Below are 23,988 nucleotides of genomic sequence, written 5' to 3' on the forward strand. Positions count from 1 at the left end.
TGAGACCCAGCCTCAGATCAGTCTGCCCTGCTCCACACTGCATGGAGCAGGGCTGATCATGTGGGGGTGCTCTCTGCGCTCCCATCAGCTAAACAGTGATTGTCTGGGGGGAAGGCAAGGTTTCGGAAGCCTTCCACCCACTCACCTGGTAGGTCCTGTGAATGGCCCCTTTGTTTTACATTCTCTCTACCCAGGGAACTGTGAGAAGTGTAGTTCTGTAGGGGAAGGGCTAGGAATCGTTTAAGGTTGCATAAGACTCCTCCTCCTCCTCCTCCTTCACCAAACTAATATAGCTACCCCTCCAGAATCTGTCACAACAAACACATGTTTGCAAACATGTGTTATACATTAACACCTGTATTAGCACCGGGGAGCTAGAACTGGACATTGCTCTCCCACAAATATATACATGGTAGCAAATTCAGATTTGCCACTGTGTAATATGTGTGCATTAGCAAGTAAAGAACCATACAGGCAAGGGGGGTGGACCAGTTTTATGACAGGGAGGCTATTAAATTAGTGGAGTGTTCAACTAAGAAAATAAGGACCATTTCACAAATGTCAGCAAATCTGAGCCAACTAGCGTACACTCAGAAAATGTATCGGCCAACATGTTGTGCAATGTTACACTTGTTGAAGCCAGGAATCTGCACAGCACAAGAAGATGATGTAGCTGTATTGTGTCCAAATGTGCAAGCAGTACAGTTGTGCAACTTATCTTGCACAAACACATCTGGACAACTAACTGCTCTTGTACAAATGCACAGGTTGTGCACTGTGTTAACGCTGGTTTATTTCTTGCACTATCACAGTCGACAAGTGGAAACACTAGTCAGCAACGCAAGCTGCTGGTGTAGTGGAAATCTCTTGCGTATGAATGTTGTGCTTCTGCAGCATCCTTCTATAGCTCTGTGTGAAGCAGCTGTACATCTAAGGGCCGGTTTTCACAGCTGGGTTTCTCCATATTATCATGTACACTTTTTTCAGCAGCTATGATCGTGGACATGATGTGAATATTCTTTTTTCACATGCTTGTGTACCTTTCTACACAATTGTCTGAGCAAATTCAGCAGCGTGAACTGAACTGGGCTGAGGGCTGCCCTACTAGAACAAGAATGGTTGTAATAATTAAACCACGCAGCTTGGCAAAAGGTGGAGTAAGTGAGGAAGGAGGTAATAGAGTGAATTTGATTGCTTTCTGGCACTTTAAAAAAATCACTCTGAGTAGTGATCTTGTGTAAATTACAACTAAAAGAGTGACTCACTCACTTTTTATTTTGCTAGGCACACTCCAGCTGGCCCCTGTCTAATCTTTTTTTCCCCCAAATTCAATTTTTATTAATTTTAACAATCATTCATTGCAAATACACACAAAAAGGTGGACTTCCCGCACACATCTCTTCATGAATCATCAGCTATAAAATTTACCCTTGCTATAATAATAATTCAAAACATAAATTCAAACCCTTACAAACATAGCTAATCTACCCAACCAGCAGTTTTTTGCTAAATTTCAAACCCTGCTGTAAAGTCCATAGTAGGAAAGTAATTCTTTAGATAAAACAAGAATGGTTTCCAGTCTTCTTTAAAACATTCCAAGTTTTGGTCTCTTATTAGTGCTGTAAGTTTTGCCATCTTCGCATATTCCAAAATTTTTATCAGCCAGTCTTCTTTTGAAGGCAGTTCATTACTCTTCCATTTCCGTGCATATATAATTCTGGCTGCCGTAGAAGCATAAATAAAAAATGTTAAATTAGTTGTAGAGATACACCTTGTGTTATTCCCAGCAGGAAGGATTCTGGCTTCTTAGGAAATGGCCCCTGTCTAATCTTAGCTTGACTTATTGTTAAGTACTGGAATGAAAAACTGGTGACGGTGGAAGTTTGTTGGGAAGCCGTTTTCTCTCTCCCTGGGTTTTTACTGGAGAAAACCCCAGCAAACCCCAGGGTTGGGTTCCAGGATGTGCATGATGCGGCCAAGGGTTCGCCTGGGTAACTCTTTTTGCAAGATATTTTCCAAGTCTCCATGCAGGGGAATGCTGACATTCAGGGGCAAAGAATTGGGCCTGCTCTTCGCTTGCAGCAGAGGGAGGTTGGAAAGAGGTGGCAACATCCTGAGCTATTGGCAGAGAGAGTAGACTGAAACAAACAAACCAAAAAGAATTCCACTGCCTCGTTTTATTTAATTTTTATTTCACAATATTTGTATATCACTTTTCAACCATAATAGTTCTCATAGCAGTTCACAATAATTAAAGCAGATGTATGGGCAGATGATATTTCTTACTCTCACAATGACAGATCAAGACTATCAGGTGCTGTTGATGATATAAAACAGAGTCTGGGGATCTGCTGCTCCCCAAAAATGGGAGTGGCAAAGGAGGGTATGACAGCGGGGTGGGGGCAGATTTCTTTAGAGCCCTCTCCCCAGTACACCTGCTGCTGCTCCACCACTTTTTCTTTTTAAGTCCTTGCATGTAATAAATGATCACATCAAAGAAAAAGGTAGAAGCCAAGGTTCTTGGTTCAAGCCTTACCATCCCTGATGGAGAGACAGAGATAGGCTAATTGCACCGAGCCCCCTGAATCCAATGAAAAAGGTTAATTGAGCAAGGAAATATATCATAACTATACATGTGCACGCACACACACACACACACCATGCACACGCATGCACACACTCCAAATAATGTCACAACAGACATGTGCACCGTAGGGTTAAAACACACACACCAAAACCCACGTTTTTGATCGCAGTTGAAATTGCACCGAGGTTTTCTGGGTCACCTTGTGGTTTGCCACCTGTGATTAATGCACATGGGTGCAGCTGCAGCTACCCAAGTAAGTGAATCTGACTGGGTGCAAATGAGCAGATGGAAACCGTAATTCCTATATGTCCTATGTTTTACTTGGTGACTCAGTCCTTTCCAGTTTGGGGTTTGCCTCTGGGTGGAAACTCTTCAGCCTTTACCTTCCTGCTACTTTTCTGCAAACATACCTAATTTGGACCTTTTCTAGATTAGAGTTGTCTTTATGGAGATATTGCTGAGGTGGTGGATGACAGAGTGGGCCCTGTGGGTGTACTGCATATTCCTCCTCCCTCAGTTTGTTTCCTGTCATCTAGGTGGACCCAGGCATTTAAAGCGGCAACACTCAAGGGCTGTTCTCGTGATTACAAATAGGGCAGAGAAACATCCTATCCAAGTTCCAGAGCTGTGTGCACTCCTATTTTCCGCTCATGATGTGTGAATTAAAAACAAGGTTGGAGGTGCCAGCAGGGATTGTGTGCTAAGCATCAGCTGAGTCAAGGGGCTTTTCATCCTACTTCGCTAACGGTCTGGGTCCAACTGCTGGGTAGGAGGGAGTCTTTGACCCAGTTGCTGCTTGGCATGATTACTACAGGCGCCTCCAACCTTTTTTTTAAACTCACACATGAGCAGAAAAAAGGAGCACACACAGCTTCCAGACTTGGGTAGGATGCTTATCCTACCCTTTTCATAATCGTGTGAACCAGTTTTCAGTGTTGCAGTTAGGGTTGCACTAAACGTGCACCAATTGGATTTGGAGAATGAAAAAGGGGAGGGGGGAAGCTTCCAAAGATGAGTGGAATATCTCCTGAAACACCTGAAAGGCATTATCTAGCCACAGTTTAGTGCTTTTAAGAGTTCATTTGATTTCCGTGTAAGAGTTAAGTACCTGCTTACATCTCTGCCATTGATATTAATAAGACTTAAACGTACTGGATTACATATTTTTGTTTGTTTGTTTGTTTGTTTGTTTGTTTGTTTGTTTATAACATTTAATATACCACCCACACCAAAGACTCTGGGCAGTGTACAAAAACATGCAAAGCAAGACAACATTAAAATTACATTCTAAATTAAAAACTAAAGTAACTAACAAAAAAGAAAAAACCAAATAGGTAAACTACAGGGCAAAAGCCTGGCGAAAAAGAAAAGTCTTCAATAGAGATTTAAAAATCAGTAAGGAAGACGCTAAACAAATCTGAAGGGGAAGAGAGTTACAGAGAAGTGGGGGCGGCAACCGAAAAGGCCCATATCACGCAGTGAGTCACCTGTCTAAGCGACAGGCATGCTTACTGCTTCCCTAGCATTTAAAATCCTGCCAGAGCAGTTTGCAAAGATGGAGAGGCTCTGTTCTTGCTAAGAAGGGCATTCTCTTACTCTCACTGGTACCTCCATTGGGAATAATGAGGGCAACAGCAGGAGTACAAGGACACACTCCTTAGTAGGCACAGAGTCTTAGCAAGCCACTCTGGCAGGGTTTTAAATGCCATGGAAGCAGTAAGCATGCCTGTTGCTTTCTGCAACCGCTGAAAATGTTCATGTAATAAGCCCTTATCATGTACTATTATGTAGATGTTCATGTAATAAGCACTTATCTTGACTATATGGTGGTTTTTCAATAGTAGAATGCTGCAAACCCAAGACACCTGAAACTATGGAGCTGCTTCCATGACTACATAATATACACAACAAAGCCAGTTCCCAGCATTCCATCACATTCATGCATGACCAAAAAACAAAAGCCAGAACAGGGCTATACAGATGCAAATATGGGGCTATGTAAACTGGGGCAGGTTTGGATCTGGATCGAGATCCGTCGACAGCCATAAGAGTGGGTTCTGCACCTGCGCAGGAACCCTCGTGGTAGCCATGCCTCAGCTTGTCGAGGCGTCCAAGCCCCACCCCCACGCAGAGCATGCCAGTCAGTCAATCATGTTTATTTATGGTCATAGACCAAAATTTAAAGCATACATATAATAATATATACATGATATAAATAGAGACATAAACTCATATAGCAGAGCATGCTATTTAAGAGTGGGCTGGGCGCCATGTTTCTCAGTTCTTTTCCGACCGCCTGTTAACTAGATTGGACAGAGAAGACATAGAGGACTGATAATACATAGCGGATCTGAGAACGTAACCCGCTTATGTCCTTTGATGCTAGGAGCCTATCGTCTAGGTAGGGATAGATGGTGACTCCCTGTGTCCTGAGTTGACTATCTTATGCTAGTTAATCATATTCACAAGTTCAAAACAAAACACTGAAAACTCTTTGTATCCCTTGAGAAACTGGCCTAAGAATTGTCTTTGATTCATCTTTTCTAGAACTGGCATTATGAGTCATAGAGAAATGTCATGCCACGGGGATTTTTATCTTTTTAAAATTCCTTTTAACTATCAGATGGATCACGAGATTGGTGCACTCTCAGCGCACTCTCAGACACACTACTAAAGAAACGTGAGTGGTTAGTTTAATCTCCCACCCGCAGTACAACCTGGCGAGTTTCATGGTCTTTGAGTCATATAGTATTCACAGTGATAACGATCTCAAAGGTTTGACATTCAAGTTTCTATTATTACTCCTGGAGGCTCTGAATGTAAAAGGCTCTGTTGTCTTATACACATGAAAACGTTGGCCAAGTCAGCAGAATTCCATTGTTTTGGGGGCAGAATTCAACAACTGGAGAATTTCTACTTTCATTTTGTGTAAAAGCAAGTTGTTAATTCTTAAGATAGGTTTAAAAGTCTGGGTGGACAATGCTAGTGAAACGGGGCGGGGGATGAAGAGAATTCCCAGTAGTAAGGGCTGGATCATCAATATCCCATGAATAAGGCCAGAATCTTGTCCAAGCATGTGTGCAGCACTCTGATCCACAGCGTCAGAGGATTCCCATATGGCTCAACAGAGCCCTCTTTCTCCCCTTCTCTCTCTCAGTGTGTGCACACACACTCAATGCGCCATTGTGGGGAATGGGAAAGCAGTTTCTGCTTCTCCCATCAAGCGCCAACAGATCTTCCATTCTTCAGAATGACCTGTTGTGAGGGACAGAAAATGGGACGCAGCTGATCCTATGGGAATCAGCGCTCAAGGTTGCTGAACCAGCAATGAGAATGGATTGACCCCTTAGTTTCCAAAAATTATTCAGGTTGTGGAATTCAGTTATTTTTGCAGGATAGGTTATCCTGGTGTAGAATTTGCTTTTCTTCCTAAAAGTGAGAGTATGCACAGTCCTGCTTCTGAGGACGTAAAAATGTTTTTGCGTAGCTGTGTGTGGACAGAGGGTGTTGCACAATCAGCATTTGCTTGCACAGTTGACTGTATTCTTGAGCTGTGAGTGATCCGGTGACTAAAATATCTGGAACTGCCTCTCAAAACATTCTCTCTCATTTTCTTTAAATCTTTGCTAAAACCCCACCTTTTCAGTGAAGTCTCTGTCCCCTCTCTTCCTAGTCCTCATACCCTGTTGTAATTTGTAACAAAGTGTAAGTATGTGAAAATGAATTAGTCACATATTCCCAGTGTATGTCTGTCTCCGCTTGTCTCTCCTTTCTCTGTTGTTTCCTTTGTTTTTTATCATGTAAGCTCACTGGGACAGGGACCCATCCTTTAAGTCTTTCTAATGTACCGTGCACAGACAGTGCTATATATAAAGAAATATATATACAAGGCTTGTGCTGTACATTAACTGTGGCCACCAGTGATTCCTGTTGCACTTTCAGGTGGCTCCTGGATCCACAGTAAAAATAATAGAAGTGAATGCTGAAGAGCTGGGGGACTTCTTTCTTCCCATGTGGAGGAAGCAAGCCACCTTCCAGTTGAAATTTCAAATGGATGGCTAAAAAGTGACTTGCCTCTTCATCATTACAAACAGTTGCAGTGGCAGCTTCAAAGAGATCTCCTGGCTGTGTGCACAGTTCTCACTTATCTGCACATTGAGCTTTTCTGCATCATGGCCACAGAGGATCTGTTAGTTTTACATTAATGAAAGGACAACTGCAGCAGGAGTTTTAATTTGGAAACTTTTCAAGCATCCTGTCAGATGGTGACCATAAAATATGGTCACATGCAAAAAACATAGTGGTCCTTAGCACAGCATGACTTACATTCATCCCAGTTTTAGTTTTTATATAACAGAAGATGAGTTGACTGGACAAGGACTTTTAATTCTTTTAGTGCATAATGCACCCAGTTCTGCTGATAGACACCCCATTTGAAAAATTGCAGGTTGAGTAGATTAATTTTCTCAGTAGCATCTCTGCCTGCCTGCACCAGGGATGGCCAGCCTGAGGTTCTCCAGCTGTTATTGGACTACAACTCCCATCATCCCTAGCCACTATAAACTGTGGTTTATTTATTTATTATTTCTCTCTGTAAACCGCTTTGGAAACTTTTGTTGAAAAGCGATATATAAATATTTGTTGTTGGTTGGGGGATGATGGGAGTTATAGTATAACGACAACTCAAGAGCCTCAAGTTGGCCTCCCCTGATCTACTGTTTTAAGGGAAATGGTCCCTAGCTGAAATATTGTTTTGAAACCTCACTTTGTAACTCTTCAAGTGTCCTTCTTTTTCCCATAGGTGAGAAACGCCCCAGCTTTGAAGTAAATTATAGCCCCAGTTTTGTGTATGAGAAGGAGAGGGATGTCATGCTGCAAGGGTGTATGATGGATCAAGCGATCAATAATGCCATCGGGTACCTTGGTGCAGAAGCACTGCGCCCACTTGTACAGACTCCAGCAGCCCCAACTTCTGAAATGGTGCCAGTGATCAGCAGCTTATACCCCCTTGCACTCACCTGTGCTGAAATGCCCAATGGCAACCCACAGGAGGCAACCCGCCATGCCCAGATAAGAGAGAAGACTGTAACTTCTGAAAGAGGTATTTCTCCAAACAACAGTGGCCAAGATTCTACAGACTCAGACAGCAACCAAGAAGAGCACCAGAATCATGCCTACCATCAAAGCCAAGTGGTCCCTCCTCATTTGCAAACCCGTAATGGCCTTCTGACCTTCAAGGAACACCCCAGGTCATATGACATATTCAGACCACCAGCCATTTGTCCTCGTGATGTCTTGAATGTCTTCAACAAAGAAGGTGAACCCATTGGGGTCTACCGATGTGACCACTGTCGTGTTCTCTTCCTGGATTATGTGATGTTCACTATCCACATGGGATGCCACGGCTTCCGTGACCCTTTTGAGTGTAATATGTGTGGCCACAGGAGCCATGACAAATATGAGTTCTCCTCCCACATAGTCCGTGGGGAGCACAGAATGGGACTGAAATGATAATTGAACTACTCCATCAGTTTCTGGGAGATTTAGTGCGTGTCTAGACTGCAAACCTAAACCACCTGGAACCAGTTTAAACATTGTGGTTTCTGCCAAACAACCCTAGGAATCGTAGCTTTTGTGAGGCTGCCATGGATATTTTCTTAAGATTCCTAGTCTTCATATAACTAGAGTTTCCAAGGGGCTCCTTGGTTGAAAGCCAGGAAAGTTAAACTGGGTTAAAACTGTTTTACACTTGTAGCCTAGTCACATCTTAATCAAATATTTTTAATTTTTACTTGAGACAAATTGCTTCAAAAAATTGTATCTCCCAGTTCTAAAAGGGTTAGGCCACACCTACATTGCACACTGAAACTGGTTAAATGGTCACAGCTCCCCCCACAATAATACTTAATTATTGAAAAAGAGAAGCATGTCAGGGCTGACTTTCCTAATTGTAGGTGAAGAAGATGGCTCGGCTTACCTTGCTGTGATGGGAAAGTACTTTGTGAATGCTCAGGCGTGTTGAAACATTCACATATTTCAAGTCAGAAGGCCAGTTTATACAATCATTGCAGAAAGAAGTAGTAAAACATTCCCCCCCCCCTCCGAACTGTATCACTTCCTTTGGGAAGCATCCAGGGGAGCTGCATTTTTACATGCCTGAATGCTTTGCCTTGCACACAGGCATAACATATAGAACAGCAGCATGTCAGGCAGAAGGCTAGACTAGAGCCCATCTCCCTATCACACTTCTTCAGTTTGTAAGGAGCATTTTACATGGGAGAACATTTAATCTGGTGATTTCCCCCATCTGCTGTCTGAAGTCCAGAAAAGGGACTGGTTTTATAAGAAACCAGGCAGAAGACCTCCCAGCTGAGATTCAGAAGGTGTGCACACTCCCAATAAAATATCATGTGGGTGATGGAAAAACTGGTTGGAGGTCTGGGAAGTGACTGCAGGGAGCAATACTGGTTGGTCAGCTCAGACAGCCAACATCCCCCACCCTAGTTCAAATCCCACCCAGATTACCAAAGTTGGCTGCCTGCACCAACTGGCTCGTATTGCATCTTCCGAATCTTAGCTGGGAACTCCTCCGCTCAGCTTTTGATCATGAGAACCAGCTCAAGATTGATCATTTTGTTCTGCCTTAGGCTATGGCATTAAGAAGAGGTTCTGGGCCTGAGAACTGTGCTCAATCTTGGACTCAAATTAGTCCCTGGCTGCAGTGTGTGATATATCTGTGTACAGTTAATTTTCAGAATACTGTAGTTCCCAGTGTCCTTTGGTGAGGAACCACTACCATTAAACCAGCTTGTTTATAGCAGAGATGTGACTTCAGTTTCCCAGTCAGTAGCAAAGTTGAAGTGTTTCCTGGTTCCTGTAGCATTGGTAAAGCTTCTGCAAATGCTGCTAGCAGCAGTCATTCTGTGGCATCCCCATCGACATATATGTTTGTGTGTACAGCCCCCCTCTTCCCTGTGTTTCAAATCGTATGTGATTATTCCTCATGAATGCCTCTGGTTCTGGCTAACTCACTGCTTCTGCACATTTGCCAAATGAGGATTTCCAAAGTTCCAAGTTCCCTCTCTGGCATCTCCAAGATAGGGTCTGAGAGGTACTCCTGCCTGCAACCCTGGAGAAGCCGCTGCCAATCTGTAGACAATACTGAGCTAGATGGATCAGTGGTCTGACTCTGTATAAGGCAACTTCCTGTGTAATATGGGGTGAGTCAGGGGTGTAGTCTGAGGGAACCCAGCAAGTAAGCACTGAATCCATCAGGTAGTAGGGGTGTGTACAAAACCAGCTGGCCCGATTTGGTTCGTGTTTGAACTGGACTGAGACCAAGCCAGTTCAGTTCTACACGCCCTCGAAACGCCCCCCCCCTTCCATTTGGTTCAGTTCGGTGAGGTTCACAATGTTAAAAACAGAAATAATTTTTTTACTCATCCCCTCTGAGAGGCTTCTCCAAGCCCACGGGAGGGTGTCTCCAGAGTTTCCTCTTCCTCCTGATGGCCTCAGTAATGGTAATACTCAACCAATCTGAGTGGTTTTTGGCCACGACAGACCTGGAATGGGCCAAAGACCCACCTGGACCAGGCGATTTTTACCATTATAGAGGCCAGCAGGGGCAGGGGGAGTCTCCTGAGACACCCCTGTGGCCTCGGAGAAGCTCCCCAGAGGGGGTGAGTTAAAAAAAAATTTTTTTTTAAGATTCAACCCCCCCCCCCCAAAAAAAGGCCAGGGGCGGAGGGTCCGGTCCGTTGAACTGGTTCAGTGTTAAACCTATTTGACATCAAACCTGTTTGCACATCCCTATCAGGTTGTGGGTACAGCATGACAGAATCTGGACTGCCTTTTCAGGCCTCAGTACTGTCTGGATCAGTAAAATGCTGAGGTCATTCACACAATTAAAAACTGTGTTCTGTCTGGGCTAGCTTTTCCTCCTACCTTGCTTCCACTCAACCAAAAATTGGGAGCACACACAACTCCCAAACCCAGGTAGAACAAAGTTTTTCTGTGCATGAATTATCATCTGTGTAATAGCCGTTTTTGTTATAAACAAGCAAATCAGGGCTGTTATAAGCAGTCAAATCAGGGGCAGAGCTACAGCTGAACAAAGGGAGGGGACAAATGTCCCTGGGCCTCTGAGGGAGGGGTCCCTGCCGGCTGGGAGACAACTTGCTCTTTGCTCTCCCCTTGCGCCTCTCTGAAGAAGCCTTGCGAGGCTCCTGAATCAAATGGATGTGGACTGACGTGTGCATGTCAAAGCCACAAATCCATTTGCTTCAAAAAGAGCCTGGGAGGGAAGGGAGATCTGTTTGCCTTGTGTTGATAGCCTGTCCATAGTTATAATGAGGTTTTTAAACAATAGTTACAACAAATGCTATCAGACATCTTTTTGCAATTTAACCTTGGGTATCTTCAAGAGTGGACCAGTGGATCTTAGTTAATCTTGCTCCCCTATATTACAATCTTTCTCCTCTTCTTTCCTGAAATCTGAAATTGATACCCTGGCCTGAGTTATCCCGCAACAGCCTGAGTATTTATAGCTTTCATCAGGTATCCACTTACTCCATTGCTGCTTACATTTTATCTTAAGGTGTTTGTCACTCCTCCCACCCATCCCTCCACTGAGAAGCTAGAAAAAATACTGTCTTTATCTCTCTGGGAAATTTTTGCTTCCCGTGAGCCACTGCTTGTGCAGTAGACATAGTGAAATTTGAAGTGTTGGTCTGAGACAGCCACTCTAGCCTATGGTGTGATGCATTAAATTTTTGTCCATCTAGGCAAACATGTTTTGCACATTGTGAGCAATGATGGCTCTATAAACTCATTTTCTGGTAGGCTTACCACTTCAAAGAAGCTAAAATATAACAATTGCATATTAATGCTACCATCAGGGGTGGCAATATAATTCATGAATGAGTGCTGAACTCTCCCAGGGCAAGTTCTAATATTGCCCATTCTACCCAGGAGAAAAAGGTTATCAGTAATAAAATGCACTTTTAATGTAGGGCTTATGGAATTTATTGCAGTGTGCTGTCAAGGAGGCCAGTAGGCTTTGTGGGGCAGGGGACGGGGGTGGTGCTGGACTGGGGTAGGACAGGGATCTAAGCAACAGTTAAGCTAAATGACCAAAGGTGTGGATCCTCTTTCTAAAAGAGAGTTAATGTATTACATCACACAGATTTTTCTAGTCTTTAGAGTTGGTTCTAGGCTGAGCTTGAGCATAATTTGGTATTTCAGACCAGAGGTCAGGGAGATACAGAGGGAAAGGTAGGAGGAACAGCAAATGGATGCATAATAAATACCTGTAAAGGAGAAATCTAGGACTTCCGTGCACATGATACTTTCAGATAGACACCTTAAAATGTATATGAGATTTCTGAAAACTTGTCAATCATACAAATGCATTTGTCAGATTGCTGGGATTGACTATGGCTTATCCTTGAATGTACACTTGATTGCAAACTGAGATTTGTTGCTGCTGTGCAATGTGTGAAGCAGCCCTAAGCAAGTTTCTGTATCCTCAGACACCACCGCAGTAGGATTAAATGCCATCAATTAATGCAAGAGAGAGGACATAAACTGTTCTAACTGGAATCCACTGTTAAAGATACAGCAAGAGGAAGGCAGGTCCACGCTCTGCCTTTTGCCCCAAAGATAAAATCTTGTTTATGGGGGGAGGTGTTGGGAAATAATTTGTAATTAATAGTTGCCACCACATTTTAGCTGAAGTCAAAAGTTGAGCTAATTGCAGAGGTTCCTGCTTGGATAAAATGGCCAAAATTGTAAGGGGCCAGAAAGCATTTCAATAAGACCAGTGAAATCTCTCAGTGAACCTGGAGAGGAGAGACCCCATACATCTCTTAACTTGCCACCATATTGCCTAAAGTGACATTTCAAAGTGAGTTTGAAGGTTCCTGCTAGGGTGAAACATCCAAGGAATGCTGAGGGAAGCAAGAAGTGTTTCCTTAAGATTAGCGAAATCATTCTTAGTTGGAGGATCTGCATTTCCCCAGTTGTTCTATAATCAGTGCTCTGACAGCAATCTTCTGAGGATGCCATTGCACTCTGCTACTGCCTGTGAAGATTGCTCTGTGCGGACATTGCTGCTTTTAAATAGCTATTTGTGACTTTCTATGAGCCGGTGCAATGACATGATGTTTCTGTTTTAAATACGGTGTTTAACTCTTATTCTTTAGCTCTTTTTTTCCTAGCTAGATGATGAGAACTTGATATCAAGTATGTTGGGACTGCTTGTTTTGTTTTGTTTAAAAAGCTTTTTATTCAGTGTTAATGGATGGGTTTATTTTTAATACAATATGCTCCAATAAATTGTATTTTTAATACAATTTCCAAATGTATGGCTCTTTTTGTTCCTCATCCAGATAATACAGGGGAAGACAAAGCATGGTTTCTGGACTAAACAGGAGAACAACACCCTGAACTAGCGAGTGCAATTTGTGTGGAAAAATAAGTTTAATCCATTGACTAAATGCCGTCAAGTTGGTGTTGACTCTTAGCAACCACACAGATAGATTCTTTCCAGGATGATCTGCCTTCAGTTTAGGCACCCCCATAGTCTAGATGTCTCTGTGTGCTACTGGTCCTGTGGATCAGGGTAGGGGAGCTGAGAATCTCTCATATATTTTGAAGAGTTTGTTTGTGCAAATAGTCATACTTCCCGATTACCTACAGATACCAAATTTTGCATATGCAAACCTGCCTCTGAAATTAGCTGAATGCACTACTTTTTACACTGAAATATGCTGGCGGAAAGCTGTAAATAAGTTTTTTTTTAAAAAGTTACACAAAATGACTTTGCCCCATCTACAAAAAAGGGCCTCACCTACTAGTCATATATTTTGAAGAGTTTTCTTCGTGGGTGTGTTTGTGTGACGAGAAGTCATACTTCCCGATTACCTACATATACCAAATTCTGCAAACACAATCTTGCCACTGAAATTAGCTGAATGAACTACTTTTTATTCCAGAACATGCTGGGTGAAAGGTTTGATTTTTAAAAATTATTTTTTAGCAGAAACACCGAATATAATAATCTTTTAACTGTCATTCTACTCTACAGACTTTTAACACTCAATAATCAGATCGACAATTCACAAATGACATCATGCCAAAGAGAAGCAGCAGATCTTTCTCAGATTCAAATTTACTATGTATAATAATTATTCAATAAAATGAATAATGTTTGAAGTTGAAATCCAACACATTTAAAACTGTTTTTTAACTTCCCTTTCACAAGCACATTAATAAAAATATCCTATTATATATATTTCATTTCTTGAACTTTCCAATAAGTCTGATATATACAAAATGGCTTTGCCCAGTTAACAATTGGCTGCCCCTCCTAGTTTCTAATAGTTCTTAGAACAAGCTTTCTAATTATGCCTCTGGATAAACAATTTTCTTAATATCCTTTCACTTAATTTTGAATATAACAATTGTGTTCATAATACTAGGACTCATTCATTTCAGCATTCAAGGAGATGGAATAGATAGATAGATAGACAGATAGATAGTGTGCAGTGGTCTGCAAAGAGAGGAGTGAGGGAGGAAAGAGCCCTTTCAGGAGAAGGAGGCTGCTGTTGTGTGAATTAGATGAGGAAACAAGATGAACAAGATCTAGACGGAAGGAAGAAAGAAGAAAAAGGGAGGGGAAGAAAGGGGAAGAGCGAGTGGAGGAGAGCGAAAGAGAGAAAAAGAAGGGAAGGGAAGAGAGAAGGAAGGGCCCGAGCCTGTCAGCGGCCTGAGGAGAACAAGCACCTATGGTGGCTCCTATTGGCAACAAGGAAGGGCTCAGCCAACCACTGCTGCTGTTTGGGGCTACCAAGGCCATTGCCAGAGGTAGGCAGGCAGGCAAGGGATGGGCCCAGGCCTGTCAGCAGCCTGAGGGGAATGAGCGGCCATGGTGGTGGCAGCAGAGAGGAAGATCCCGATCAACTGCTGCTGCTGCTCCTGTGGGGAGGAGCAAGAGCGGGGTTCGGGTGAGGGTGGGGAGGTCTCTTGGGATAGGGGGCTGCAGCTTGGCTAATAGGTGCCAGCAGCGCTGCAGCCGTGACCAAGAGGGGTGTGGGGATGGAGTTAAGGGATGGAGGAATGACCAAGGGGGTGAGGGGGGTGGAAGCAACCGGATGGAAGAGGAGGAGCAGGAGTGCGGCTCAGGTGAGGGTGGAGAGATCTCTGAGGTGAGGGGGGCTGTGGCAGGGGGTGAGGGGAGCAATCAAGTACTAACGCGCAGATGCTCTGCACGGGTTAGGCTAGTTTTTTTTACAACTGGAGTAGAGAATACTACATTATATCAACATTACACTGCAAATACATGATTTCAAGTCAAACAAAAAGCAACATGCTGTTACCTCCATATGTGATGCGCTTATTTAAACAGAAACAGACAATAGTTTTTTAAAGCATATTGTATGATATCATGGTAGGACATATGATGAATGTAGTCAGTTCACTGATAAATAATCGTATATTGATTAATCAATTCTCTAGTAAACTGTTTAATGAAATTAAATTTTGTTTAGCCTTCTTGGATGCAAAATCCTCCGTGAAATCTGTTATCCAAACCTCTCCCAATTTTATGTTCAGCTGAAATCAGTGCTGCTAATCCGACTAGGCCTTCATGTGACACAGAAGAGTGCAGGCAATTTTTAAAATCAATTTCAGCTTTGAAAATGGCCTCTCACCAGATGCAACAGTTACAGGTACAGTGAGAATAACATGAAGTACTACTCATACATTGGGATAAATATCTTAAATCTTACACTTATGAATAAATTGAAGGGCTGCAACACTATGCATTTTCAGAGGACTGTGGAGCTTAGGAGCATGGAGTGGGGAGGGGTGGTTTCAAGGACCACCAGGATGCTTGAGCCAGGAGGAGGCACAGGGCCTTCTTTAGAGATCCATTTTCACTGGGGGCAGGGGCTGAACTCAGAAGGGCGCTTCTTATGTCATGCAAAGAGGAGCCTTTAAAATACATTTATTATTTCTTGTTTACACAGTCAGACAGGTGTTATTGACTGGTTTGTTTTATCCAGACATCGAATCCTTCCCAAGGACCTGGGATGGCTGAATTTTATTGTCAATGGTTATAGATATCGTCGCAGAATATAGGCTGTTCCCAGTAAAGCTGCTTTTTGTAATTGGCTGATGGTGATTTCTGTGGCCCCTACGGTGTTGAGGTGCTCTTCAAGGTCTTTTGGGACTGCACCCAGGGCGCCAATTAGCACTGGGATTATTTTGGTCTTTTTCTGCCACAGCCTTTCAATTTCAATCTGTAGATCTTTGTATTTGGTGATTTTTTCTATTCCTTTTTCTTCTATTCTGCTATCCCCTGGTATTGCTATGTCGATTATTTTGACTTGTTTTTCTTTCTTCTCGACTACAGTGATATCTGGTGTATTGTGTGGCAGATGTTTGTTTGTCATGATGCATTATTATTATTATTATTATTATTATTATTATTATTATTATATTCAATTTCTATATCGCCCTACCAAAATGGCTCGGGGGGGGGGGGGTTATAGATAAAACAAAAACAGTTAAAATCAATCAACAATTAAAACAGAGATTTTAAAATACTGTAAAACAAAGTTAAACAATAAAAAGTTTTAAAATCCTGAAAATATTTGCCTGAAGTGACCACCTCTGCCTCATGAAAGGGTTGTCCCTGAGCTACGGGTCACACAATTTTTTATTTCAATAAAGATATACCATGATGCATATATTTTAATATGAAATAATTATTAAGGAAACTTAACACTAATCTTAAAGTGTCCAAAATTCTGAAAGATTTTTATCACAAAGTTCCAGTGGGCATCAGTCTCTGATGCCCTTATACACATGTAAATTAAGGCCATTTTTTTTTGTTACTTATCTTCTGGGGCCTGTACACTTAGCAGTTGGGTTGCCATGCCCTCTGGAATTCCAGGTATCACCCAGATTTTAAGCATCTCACCTTGATTGCTTAGCCCACCCGGATTCGCCCGGATTTCAGCTTTCATTTAAAAAAAAAAACAACTATGCTATTTTTAGATAAATATTTTTTGTATTTGGATCCATGTTAGCTGGATCCAGATGCAAGGCAACTGGAAAGTGCAGTTGCTAATTTGCATATGCAAATTATTTACAAGCCAATTCACATAATATGCAAAATAGGCACACGGATTTGGGGATTTACCATTTAACTTTTTTTAACATTTAACAAACATACTTTAAACATTTAAACATTTAACTAATTTTTGCATTTAACAAACTAAAGGCTTCTCAGCCTTTTGGCTAAGATCAAGTAAAGCAAAACAAATTATAAGAAATAAAATCAAAACTTTTTTTTATCAGGGGAATTTGCTTTTCGGGGTGCTTCCCAGACTAGCCACTGGAACAGCAGCAAAATGCCTTCGTTCAGACAAGTCACATTTGGAACGTAAACAGCAGGGGGATCAGTCTCGCAGCAACTAACAACCCCCCAAAGCAGCAACTTTTCCTTACCGGATATACAACGTCTTTGCTCTACATTGCAGCTATTACATTTGCAACAAGGCATTGGGAATGTGAACGGCACCCTGCTGTCCCAGTAGGGACTGCAGTGTCACGACGCAGGAAGTGTGGAAGCACACTTCTGAGATATGTCCTGACCCCGTTGTAAGGTCTAGTCTGGAAAGCGCCCTGGTGATCGACTCAAAAGCAGAGAAACCACCAGTCAGAAGTGCTGGGCAGGGTCAGGAGCTGTACCAGACAGCAGGCTTTACCACAAGTTTACTGTGAGGCTTTACTGCAAGTTCAAAGTTGCCCCAAAAAGCTGACCCAAAAGTGGATTTATTTATCTTGGATATAAATCGGGCTACACGCTAAGGTGCAATGAAAAACCCGAATCGTGTGTGAAGTGCTCCCCAATAGCTTGTAGGGACTTTGGGGTAAATTTGGATGGTATGTGAACACACACCTCCATTCCAGAGGAGATGCAAACTAAAAATGGGGTGTAAAACATTTCCAGCTGGTACCCCATATTGCCAAGAGTCTGGGAAGGCTTGAGGGGGCCTTAACTTTAACAGCCCTGCTGTGGAGGAACTCACAAAACTTGTCAGGCACCACCCCAGCTATTCCTTTCCCATATTCTCATGGCATCCTTGAGAATATGCCTTGTCACCTTTTTCTCTCCTCCTCCTCATCTTCCTTTCTTGCCAACCATCTTGGTTCAAGCTTTGCCTTAACCACCCACACAGCCTTTCCCACCTTGAGTGAGCAAGCAACCACTGAAGAGGTGCGAAGTTTAAGCTCTATTTGTATCTTCTAATATCCTTTAAAGAGGGTTTCGCAGCCCTTAGAAGACACTTTCACAGCATGGGGGTAGGAGGAGGATTTCTAAAAAAAAACAACACAAAAAACACCACCACTCCAGCTTTGTCTCCCAGCATTCACTCAGTTCAACTTTCTACTTTTTGTAGCTCCAAGGAAATGAAATGTTAAGCATAAGAGGCAATGGTGTTCTTAGGATCAAACTTGATGTGGTGCCAAACATGTCGTTGCCTAGTTCAGGAGTAGGCAACCTTTGCTCTCCAACTGTTGTTGAACTACAAGTCCCATCATCCTGAGTGCCAATTATTGTTGCTTGGGATGATGGGAGTTGTAGTTCAGCAACTGGAGAGTCAAGGTTGCCTACCCCTGGACTAGTTGGAGTGTATTTTCACTTTAAAATAGCAATTGTATGAGGACCCAATCCAGATCAAGGTGCAGAGGTCAGTGATGTTTATCTCTGCACCATTTTCCCATTCCCACCAAAAATCTTAAGCTGCTTTGATTACCCTAAGGCACAAGTTCCCCACCTTGGGCCTCCAGATGTTGTTGAGCCACAATTTTCCTCATCCCCATCCACAATGGCCAAAGGGGTGATGGGTGTTGTAGTCTAGCAACATCTGGGAACCCCTGCCCTAAGGTGCTATTTGTTCCAATGTCACCTTTGCAAGCCTGTGGCAGCTTTGGGAGGGGGTTTTGGCAGGAAAACAGTGCAAAGGTAAACACCACCTACCTTGGCACCACAGTCCTGATCTCGATGGTTCTGCACCACAGTCCTGATCTCGAAGGTGAAAATAAATACCAAATTAGACAATGGCATTTTTAAAGTCTCATTGAGGCTGGCTCTTAAGCTGGAGACAGACAAGAGGGCCGTTCACACAACCATAAATTGGATAGGAGACAAGTCCTACTTAGTTTTAGAAGCTGGGTGTGTTCTTTCTTTCTTTCTTTCTTATACCGCCACATACAAAAAGTCCCTACTAGTTTTTAAGGAAGTGGGGAGTGGTAAGACAGAAACATAATGGCTTGTGGAGAAGGCTCATAAGCCACAGGGCTTTGGAAGCTGAAGGTCCCAGATCCCTGGGTACCTCCAATTTAAACACATCTCAGGTCACAAGGCTGGGGAAATCCTTCACCTGAGATCTTGGGGAGCGGCTGCCTGATAGAGCAGATGGCCCTTGGCTCAGTAACCTGACTCAGTATAGAACGGCTTCATACCTTTGTAGGATCCACAGCAATTTATTTTGCCCCACTATTGTCTCTAGTCAAAGAGGTTTTGAAACACTCCAGTGGTTAGCACAAATTTGCCTCCATCCATTGTGTTTCTGTTCGCTCAGATAACGCCCCTCAAGATAACCCTTGAAGATGCTCTGAAAGAGGCATTACTGGTAGGGTACACACTTGTTCCTTTGTCCCAAAGGAGCCTGCCAACCTGTTTGCCAGAGACACCAGTGGGATACGTGTGTACACCATGGGCAACGGTGCCTCTATCATGGGTATGTCACACCGGTAACATTGCATGCATGCAAGTTGTGCAAATGATGTTGCATAAGAGCAAACCAATTGGGAATGATGGGCTTACTCTTGTGTATCATCATTTGCACCCTTTTTGCATTGGGGCAATTTGCACAACTGAGTGCATGCAATGTCCCTGGGCTGGTGTACCCTTGTGTGGTCTGCCAGTCACTATCTTCAATTCAAACAATAGGATTTTCCAGCTTGCTGAAGAAGGTACAACGGAAATTGCCCTGGTGCACCCATCTGTCACCTGTGGTCAAAGCCATTTTGCATGTTCTTGTGGGGCTTCAAAAGCCTGCAGAACCTGTTTGATGAGCAGGACAAAAAAAATATTTTGTATAGCCCAGCTAACAATGCCTCTGCCATACCACTTTCAACTCTCTTGGGGCAAACTATCACCTGCCTTTGCCCAAATTGAGTGGGCAGGAGATAAGCCTGTGCAGAATGGGGTGGGGGCAGCTGCAGTGGGTGGGAAAGGATGACCAATGAGCAAATGTCATCAGGGTCATGAGATGTGTAGAGATTCATCAGTAACAAATATGGCATCAAGGGTAGATACATGCATTTTATCTTTTGTTCATGGTGGGAACAGGAGGATATGGTAGGGGGAACCATGGAATGCTAGCCACAGGCTTGCAATCAGCAACTTGCCCAGGGAGTTATTCTCACATGGCTTCATGCTGCGGGGTAAATGTTGAGCAAAGCCAATCTTTTTTCAAAGGGCATGACAGTGTTTCCCATGACAGGCAAGCTCACACCTTTTGCCCTATTGTTAGCTCTGGTGGAAAATGTTTTGGAAATGTTTACTGCACTACAAAACCCTGAAAAATCCATGACCAGAGATGCGAGAGGGATAAAAGCAATGAGTGAACACATCAACCAAAACAAAGCCTCTGTCAGGCCCCTCCAGTTCTCGGGTGGGGGCGGGATACACTCTCACGTGCCTCCACCTGAACATGTTAACACTTCTCTGCAACTCTGCTTGGTCGTCCTACATGAAAATACTAGGCGTGATCCAGCTCATGCTAAGCATGTTTGAATCTCATTGATTCCAATTGGAAATTTCGGCACACCCTTGCATCACACCCACTCTTGTTGCTATTTTTTTCTTTCGAATTGGTTCTCATCGGACATCTAGGCTCCTGCACTCCCTATGTTTCTCAGCAGAGGAAAGTTTTATTCAAATTGTCAGAAACCACAGAGTCAGGGGTGGCTGAGTCTTTCAGGGCATTTGATAGGAACACATGTGAACTGTGGATCCGGCAGGTGTGCTTCCTGTTACTGTGGCAGCGGGTGGGGGTGGGGGTGGGAGCTAACTGCAGTGCAGGGGAGGAGGATGCTCCTTGCTTTATGCCTCTTCTCTGAAAAGCAAGATGTACCAGGCACCCATAAACATCTGCAAGGAGGACGAACCCCTCCTGGGCACCTTTGGTGCAGAGAACAACAAGGAAGAAATGCAGGTCTGCTCTGGTGGTTCAGGAAAAGCATGAAATTGTTGATAGTCCATGGCATATTTACATTCAATGTTGTTGTTGTTTTAATTAAGTGGCCAAACGTTGTTGAGATCCAGCAGTAGGATGAGAGGGACATTTGTGAGACATGCCTCCATCCAGGGGAGTAACTATAATAGGGCAAGGAGAGACAGTTGTCTGGGGGCCCACAGCCTTGGGTGGCCCCGCAGAGGCAAGTCACATGACTGACTCCCCCAGCCGCGCACCCATGCGGGGCGGGCTTCCTTCCGTTGTATTCATCCTCCGAAACTGATGTGAGTGTTAAGACCTGGAGCTAACAGAACAGCCTGTCTTTCTCTAGTACCTTTAAATGACTTGCATCGTCCACAATTTACAAAACCTTCTTAAAGATAATTTAGGATGCTGTTCTATTGTGGCACATATATATATGTAAATTTTACTCTGCTTTTTGTTACCACTATTCAGCCTCATTTAATATTTCTTTACTTCATGAGCTGAGCTTCAGTGAGGGGGGGGCATTTTAAAATCTTGTCTCTGGCCCCACTCCAGCCTTGCGACGCCCCTGCCTCCACCTTCCGCATCCTCCCACCCCCCTCTTCTTCTGCACGTTCTCACAGCAGAGTCCAGAGATTGGAGGGAGGTGGAGCAGATTCATCTCTACGCCTCACTCTCATTTCCCCAGCCTAGACCCCAGTCTTGCACAGGGGCTGAGAGTCTGAGTTATCCAGCAGGAAGCCCCTGATTCAAATCTTTTCTCTACAATTAACTCATGAGGTAGCCTTAAGCAAGCCACTTTCTCGGAGCCAAAACGAGACGGGATGCTAAGATATGTCATTGTCTAGTTTCAGGTTGATTTTTAAAGTAAGAACAGCAGCTTTGTAGGGACTTGGTCCAGAATGGGAACACAGCACACAGAATGGGAACACAGCATGGATCTTTACTTCCATGCCATTTCCCCACTGAACCCCCCACCCCCCAAAAAATCTCCACTGACGCAAATGACACCTTCAGGAACCTATACGATGTCATGCATGTGACCAGGGGTGGAGCAAGGTATTGGTGAGCCTGAGTTAATGTGTGAGATGTTGCCTTGCCTTATATCCCTGGTGGGGACCAGCCCCCTTTCTAAACTAACCCTTGCAAGCTTTCCAAGTGGCACAGGGGCAGGAGAGGAGGGAAGGTTGCCAGCAGCCACCTCTTCTCTCCTCCTGCTTCTTGCAAGCTTTGCTAGTAGTGTGAGGAAATGCACTCCTTACAAATCTTACAAGGGTCAGACCACTCCCCGAGAACAGCTCCAGTGATGAGAGTGGGAGGCATGCTAACGCCCTGCTGGCGCCCCAATAATCCGTGGCCTGCGGTGGCTTTCTCACCATGCCTCATGGAAGGGCCGCCCCCTTTGCATTAGTGTGCTAGCTTCCCTTCTGCCTTCCCATAGCTGTCTATCCCGGTTGTAAGTGTTGCTGAAGGCCAAATCAACACTGAATATACAGGGAAGAGGCCTGGAATGTCCCCACTGCCCTGTGGCTGTACCCCTGCTTGTAACACCCTGTTGTCATGCAAAAGATCACCCCCTCAAGCCTCCTATTATAGCACACATGGCAGAAGGACCTTCCATGCCCACCACGCCCCCATTAGTTTGCAGTACAAGAACTTGCCCTACACTGGCTTCTGAAGCAGGCTGTGCTAATTAGCTGTGGAAAGAAAGAGGAGGCCAACTCCAAAAAGGTGTAGAGAAATGTAGCGAAAATAATGCATGACACCATATCTCTAAGGCCCAAGTTGACTTATTGGCAAGTTGACTTATGGGGCACTGTAATAAACAACAACTAAATATGAATAACCATCACCCGCTCTCTCTAAACAATGACAGATAAAAATAATGATGAATGAAAGCTATCTTGATCTGCAAAATCAAGTCTTCAATCACCATTATTTTTCTTATTGTTCATTGAGACTCTACGATGGTTATTCATATTAAATTGTTTATTATGGTGCCCCAGATGAAAATAACTGGCTGAAAAACACTGGCTCTATAGAGATGGTTTTCACATTAAATTCTATGCATTTTATGCACTTTGCCTCTTTCTTTGTGGCTGGACTGGGTGCCACTCCCTTTTTCCTGTGTTAGTAAGCTGACCGTAATGAGGTTTGGTATTTAGAAAAAGAAATAAATTACTTAAGAATGCTTAATAAGAATGTTATTTTCCTACAATGAATCAGGTGGTACTTACTACAAAATAATTGCAACTCAAAATATATTCAGCAACTTACTATTTGGATGGTTAGAGTGCTGGACTAGGACCGGGGAGACCCGAGTTCAAATCCCCATTCAGCCATGAGACTTGCTGGGTGACTCTGGGCCAGTCACTTCTCTCTCAGCCTAACCTACTTCACAGGGTTGTTGTGAGGAGAAACTCAAGTATGTAGTACACCACTCTGTGCTCTTTGGAGGAAGAGCGGTATATAAATGTAAAAACAAACAAACAAACAAACAAACAAACAAAGGGAAGCTTGTGCATTCTAACAACGTTTTTAAAAATGCCTCCTCCAAAGACAAAATAGGGCCAGTAATTTATCAAGTAACACATTTCAGAGGGAACCATGTTCCCTCATTTGCAAAAAAACACCTTGCAGCACCTTAAAAACAGACAGATTTATTCGTCATAAGCATTTGCGGAGTCCACACCCAAATGCATGATGTTGTGTCCTCAGTCGGCACCTGTTTGGAGAAGTCAATGGAGACCATACTTCAAGAGAACTAAAACACACCTCAGTGGATCTCAGCAAGCTGTTTTGTCCTCAGTTGGTGCCTCGTGAAGTACCCTGTAGGCAACCTACAGCTGAGGTTGGAGGGCACCCACATACACATGACCACAGAGAAAAAAATGACATAAAACTAGTAGGGGTCTAAGCAGGTCTGGATCAGGCCAGTACCTGCATCGGAGACTGCCTAAAACCCCAGGTACACCACCCTGAGTTCTATGATGGAAGAAAGATGGAATATACCATGTAATGACACAGAAAAATGCATCTGACCAGGTAGGCTCCAGTCCGCAAAAGCTTATGCCACACTTGTGAGCAGTATTTAAGGTG

At 43.5% G+C, this 23,988-nt stretch overlaps 1 protein-coding gene across 6 annotated transcripts in view; it reads left to right on the plus strand.

Annotated features, from left to right (window-relative positions):
* Positions 1-12,941, plus strand: part of IKZF3 (IKAROS family zinc finger 3) — an 86,743-nt gene extending 73,802 nt beyond the window's left edge. For all 6 annotated transcript variants that reach the window (XM_053262955.1, XM_053262954.1, XM_053262956.1 and 3 more), the window contains one exon: positions 7,389-12,941. In XM_053262955.1, the coding sequence (XP_053118930.1) occupies positions 7,389-8,098 (710 nt within the window). In that variant the 3' untranslated portion in view covers positions 8,099-12,941. The remainder of the gene's footprint in view (positions 1-7,388) is intronic.
* The last annotated feature ends 11,047 nt before the right edge of the window (positions 12,942-23,988 follow it).

This window comes from Hemicordylus capensis, chromosome 6 (assembly GCF_027244095.1).
Source record: "Hemicordylus capensis ecotype Gifberg chromosome 6, rHemCap1.1.pri, whole genome shotgun sequence".
Classification (NCBI taxonomy): Eukaryota; Metazoa; Chordata; class Lepidosauria; order Squamata; family Cordylidae; genus Hemicordylus; species Hemicordylus capensis.